General features: G+C 35.8%; 1 protein-coding gene across 1 annotated transcript in view; it reads right to left on the reverse strand.

The window, feature by feature from the left end:
• The window catches only part of ADAMTS6 (ADAM metallopeptidase with thrombospondin type 1 motif, 6), a 509,355-nt gene that overhangs the window by 325,457 nt on the left and 177,684 nt on the right, over positions 1 to 6,214 (reverse strand). Inside the window, exon 7 of the mRNA XM_006899365.1 lies at positions 4,126 to 4,169. Within this exon, the coding sequence (XP_006899427.1) occupies positions 4,126 to 4,169 (44 nt within the window). The remainder of the gene's footprint in view (positions 1 to 4,125; positions 4,170 to 6,214) is intronic.

Raw genomic sequence — 6,214 nt, forward strand, 5'->3', positions numbered from 1 at the left:
TCCCCCGGCTGGCGGCCTCGCCCTCACGCTGCGTCGCCCTCGTGCTGCGTCGCCAGAAGAACATTTCTATGACCTACAAATTGGATCCATAATTGGACATTATGAGAGAATGAAATAACAGAAAAGAGTCAAATTGATGAGGATAAGTCTGACCATGACCACAATGAGTAGGGACACCAAAGTTGGGGGAGTACGGCTAACATCAGACCGCTCTACTTTTGACTCAATTAACAAATTTAACTTTCTGACATCAAGTAATAATTGACTCATACCTGAATTTCCAGTGGATTTTCAAAGACTGAAATCCACACAGGAGATTGACCATCTTTTTTCTTTCAGTAGCTGGTGAATTTGAACCACCTAATCAGTAGTGCTGGTTAGTAGCACTACTATTTACCCACTAGGCCAATAGAGCTCACTTTTCACTACTTCAGGACAAATGTTACAACATTTCTATGTCTTCAACATCACTAATATTTTCCAGTACAATTGTACTATTGATTTGCAGTCAGTAATTTTGGTCTGGTTGTTAAAAAAAAATTAACAAAAATATCTTTCACTATCTTATTGGATGAAAGAGCCTACCCCTACAAGAAAAGTGATAGCTAGGTAATTTTCCCCCCTTTTTTTACTTCTAATAAAAAATAAGTTGGTTGAGGAAAGATTTTTAGATGTCAGCTTCAAATAATGAACTGTTGACCAGGGAGAAGATGTGAACTAAAATAAGATTGACTCCTTTTTGCATTAGAATACTTTAGATTCTACCTAAGAGCCCATCATCTTTTTTTGCAGAACTGAACAAACTATAGCTTGTTATGAAAATTACATAAAATAATTTTATAATACACTTAATTCATTGCCTACGGCACAGACAGTATTCAGTAAATAACAAATAGTGCTGCCGTTGCTGCTACTACTATTGTTATAAAAATATTATAAAGTTAGCACTTTCCGAATAGACAGTGAAAATTTTGCCTTCGTCTTTCCAGTCGTGTGCAGCCTATCAAGCTGGCTAGAGTCACCAAGGTGTTGGGCAGGACAAGTTCATAAGGACAGTGTACACAGGTGCGTGTCGAATTCATGGACAACACGAGTCACTCCATCATCTGCAAGATGAAAGGGCCAGTATGAGAGGGAAATGTGCTGACTGACCCTGCTGGAGTCAGAACGAGAGGCACGGAGGCTGCTCTGAGGCCACCGCTAGATCCTGGCTGTCTCTTCTACTGCCTGGCCCATGGAGATGATCTTCATAGTTCATTAAATCTATGTTGTACTAAAAAAAATCCCAACCAAATAATAATAATAATAATAATAATAATAATAATAATATTAAATAATAATAACAACTAGTCTTGGAGGCCCGAGAAAGTACTTGAAAGTTCTTTTGGTAATAATAATAATAATAATAATAATAAAAGTAGAAGGCAATTATATTGCTGAACAAATAGCAGTGTAAATAAGTCATAAAAGGTAGAACTCAACATAATATATGTATGTGTCAGTCAATATTATCAACCTTTTGTGTGCCAAAGCAGAATTTTTCACCATCATATTTTTCAAATGACTGATTTTTCAGAAAGAAATCACCAGACCTTCCTTTCAAGCTCTTTTGGGTATCTGGATAAAGCAGAAAGTTAACACACACAGCTGTTAACCAAGAAGTTGAGTGTATTTATCCATCTAAGAAGCTCCAGAAGAAAGATTTGGTGATTTAGGTCCAAATAGACTTGATGACAAAAATTGGTTGTGTTACACATAGTTCATATATAAAAAAGTATACATATCCTTTCACCAGAAAAAGAAAAGTAGTTTTGTATGTACACACACATCTATATTTTCAGGTTTACTATCTGTGGTGTCTAAAATTAAGCATTTAGAAGATTATTACAGCACTTCAACAGTAACAGAGAGGTTAAGTTAAACAATAAAGATGATGTTTACATTAAAAAATACAATAGCTGTATTCAATAAAAATTTTATTTTGATTGTACCTTGTTTATGAAACACCTTTATGTTTTTTTTTCTACCGTGTTATTAACAAGATTCCTGTAGGATGGGGTAAATATATATGAAAATATAAAAACAAAGGGTTTAAATAAACCACATATTGTAGTGCACTGAATCTGTCAAATCTAGTTTTGAGTTCCTGGTTTACAGTCAAGGATAATCCCCTCTATTGGATTATCCAGGTCCTCTTAACCTAAAACATCAGAAAGTCTTTTTGATGTGAACTTTCAGCAAGATGAGTTCTTTCTATGGTTATCTTTTTCACTAATGTTTCTCCACCAAAATACTCAGCAATGTGCTTAATGGGATTTCTTTTTTTTAACCATAAATCCTAGGGGAACAGGGAGAGAGAGAGACTTGGAAAGGCAGGTAAAACATAATTTCTTATATCTGAAGAATGAAGGAGAGGAAGACTATGGATAAGAAAAATGGATACAGTAACTGGAGCAATGGGATTTGTTGTGTCAGAATTAATGAGACTGGCTCAGGACAGGGAAGGGTTCAGAGGTGCTGTACATAGGGTCGCTATTCATCACAGGTGACTCAACGAATAGTAATATACTGTGACAGGTTTGGAAGCAAGAGTGGCATCCACTTCCTAAACAACATGCCTTGGGAAATTCTATGAATTTTGATAAATGTTGATAATTTTAGATGGGCCTCAGACCTTTTGTTCACAGGGTCACTATGAGTTGTGCTCAACAATAAAGGCAATCAAAAACAACAATATCTGAAGAGATATTTTACTAAACTTGCAAAAAGTTGAGTAACACTTTTTCTACCACCGCTTTACTTTGATCTTTCCAAGGTCCTGATGAGATGTGTAAGGAGGGTGTTGTACTTTTTATTTTATAAATAAGAAAACTGAGACTTATAAAAAATTTTAAAAATCATGTTCAAGTTCTTGGCTTCTGAATTTGTATAAAGTCTGTGTAAATAATTTACCATATAAAAAGCACCGTTTTCTCATAATAACTAGTTGCTTAATTAGTTTAGTCTACGGAAAAGCTGCTATTTCCCCCTTTGTCTTTGCAGTTAACTTTCAACCATTAAACAAAATGTGACTTTCAGAAAAAGAACAGAAATGCTCTTTATGAAACAGCACTGTTATATGGAAAGCTTTTTAAAATTGTGAAAATTAAATAAATGTCTTTCATAAAACTTCTTTGAGAGCCCAAGAAAGATAATCATCTCCCCTCTCCCCACCTTCCATTATGATATCTCTAAAAAGTGTTCCTTTTGGTGAATACTATAAATGTCTAAATGCATTGGGATGTTTTTCTCAAGAAAAATTTTACCAAAAGTATATTCTAATGTCTCCCATTTAAGAGGCTCCCAAGTTTTCCACTGCACACCAACCCTGTTTCCTTTTCTAGAGGGAGAAATATGAAGCAGTCTCCTTCCTTTCAGATTTCCAGACCTGGTAACCTGATTGAGAGTCAACACGAGTCAGAATTAACTTGATAACAGAGAGTTTGGGTTGTTTGGGGGTGCTACGAGGTGGAGGAGGGAAGTCAGTTGTTTATTTCCAAAAAGTTATAGTATTGTACTGTTTAATAGCTTGGCTGAAAAGCAAGTGATCAATGATTAGAACTCATCCACTGTTCTATGAGAGAAAGATGTGGGTTTCTGTTTCAGTAAAGGTTGCTGCCTTGGAAACTTACTGGACTATAATAGTCTGTCTTTTAAAAGTCACCATGACTTCAGAAACCACTTATCAACAGAAAATTTTCCTATTCTAGCCAGGAGTCAGAAGATGCTAGGTTTATTTATTTGCTTTTAAACATCTTGCTACTTTGGAAAACACACTATAGAGAGGGATTATATGAAAACGTGTGGTAAGTATTCATTGCTAATTCTTGCTTGGTGACTATAAATTATCTTCCAAATTATTTTCATCATTGCAACTTTTGGGGAGAAAGTCAATGAAATTTACACAATATACACTAGTTTATAAGTAAATTATATATATATCTATGTACAAATATATATACATAATCAGGTATAATAATTTACGCAAGATGTACCAAAAAAAGAAAATGATCAAGTAATAAAGTAGAGTATAAACCATGAGGCCAAATTACCATTTAAACGAGTCTCTCATTATAAAAAACTTACCCAGTGTTCCACAGGGCTTATTTTTATATGTGCAGATATCATATCTATGAAGGGGGGGAAAGAGAGAGATAAAATTTATAATCCGATAAAACTTGTAAAATATTTTTGTAAGTTTAAGTACACTTCTTGCTTGGAACTATGGACGTCAGACCACAATCAGTGCAATTATGAGCAGTCAATGAGAGTGTTGGCATTTTCAGCACTCTGGGAGACATGACCGGCTGTACTATACTTTTAGATTCTGGTCACAAGCCAATGGGACACCTGCCAGTAAGAAATATTGGTTAAAGTGGATTTTTGTAATCACAAGTTCCATAAAAACATCTACAATACTGTTTTGACACTTGAATACCTTGTGTGGAGATTGCCTGTGTTGTTACAAAAAGATAGTGGGTAGCTTTTTATTCTCAGTTTCTTTTTAAACCTGCTTCAATATTTGCTACACCACAGGCTGTTTTTATGCTTCTGAGCTATAAGCACAATTTGGCATCACCTTAATTCTAATACAGATTTTTGCTAAATAATCATCATTACAATAATTTAGTACAATACAACAATGGAAATAAAAGGAATACTCTATATTTGGCAAATTTGCAAACAATTAAACAAACTGTTCAGTAGATAGTTTTCCTAATATCATGCAGATTTATTCTAATGCTGGATTGCTTTATAATTAAATGCAAAGAAGAGCCTTTAAAATAAGCTTATATATTTTTAAATACAATACAACCATAATCCTAAATAAATACTGATACAAACTAAAGAGTTGAACAGAAGATTTCAAAAGACAGCACTGAAATGTGCAAGGAGTTGGAGTCAAGAAATCAAAAGGGCCGAACTCGCTCAGCATTTCTTAAGCTCGAGGAACTAAAGAACAAATTCAAACCTCTAGTTGCTATAATCAAGCATGCTTTAGGCAGAATATTAAATGATCCAGGAAGTATTAAAAGAAGATGGAAAGAATATACTGAATCACTCTATCAAAAGGAATTGGCAGACACGGAAGAATTTCATGAAACAACGTATGAGCAAGAGCCTATGAAGATGAAGAAAGAAGTTCAGGCTGCTTTGAAGGAAATAACAAAAAATAAGGCCACTGGAATAGATAGTATACCAATTGACATATTTTAGCTAACAGATGCTGCCCAGGACGTGCTCACCAAGTTGTGCCAAGAAATCTGGAGAACAACCACTTGGCCAACTGACTGGAAGACATCTATATTTGTTCCCATTCCAAAGAAGGGTGACCCGACAGAATGTGGAAACCATAGAACAATATCATTGATTTCACATGCAAGCAAGAGTCTACTGAAGATTATCCAAAAACGACTGGAACAGCACATCAGCAGAGAACTGCCAGAAGTCCAGACTGGATTTAGAAGGGGTTGTGGTACTAGGGATATTGTAGCTGATGTTAGATGGATCTTAGCTGAAAGCAGGGAATACCAGAATGTCTATCTGTGTTTCATTGGCTATGCAAAGGCATTTGATTGTGTGGATCATAACAAGCTGTGACTGACTCAGAGAAGAATGGGAATACCAAACACTTGATCGTGCTAATGAGAAACTTATACTTGGACCAAGAGGCAGTCATGAGAACAGAGCAAGGAAACACTGCGTGGTTCAAAATTGGGAAGGGCATATACCAGGAATATGTCCGTTCTCCATACCTTTTCAACCAGTATGCAGAACAGATTATCCAGGAGGGTGGGTTTTATGAGGAGAAATGTGAGGTCAAGATTGGTGGAAGATTTATTAACAATCGGTGTTATGCAGATGACACAACCCTGCTTGCTAAAACGGAGGAGGACCTGAAGTGCTTGCTGCAGAGGGTCAAGAACTGCAGCCTTCAGTATGGATTGAGGCTCAATGTCAAGAAGACAAAGATTCTCACCACTTGACCAATTGGCATCACAAAATACAGATCTCTTCTAGTCAGGTGGCCAAGTGGTTGTTCTCAAGATTTCATGGCACAACTTGGTGAGCACATCCAGGGCAGCATACGTTACCTGAAATAAGTAAATTGGTATACCATCTATTCCTGGGGCCTTATTTTTTGCTATTTCCTTCAAAGCAGGTTGTACTTCTT

Source organism: Elephantulus edwardii, unplaced genomic scaffold (genome assembly GCF_000299155.1).
Source record: "Elephantulus edwardii isolate Elephantulus edwardi_28Jun2011 unplaced genomic scaffold, EleEdw1.0 scaffold00254, whole genome shotgun sequence".
NCBI classification, from domain to species: domain Eukaryota; kingdom Metazoa; phylum Chordata; class Mammalia; order Macroscelidea; family Macroscelididae; genus Elephantulus; species Elephantulus edwardii.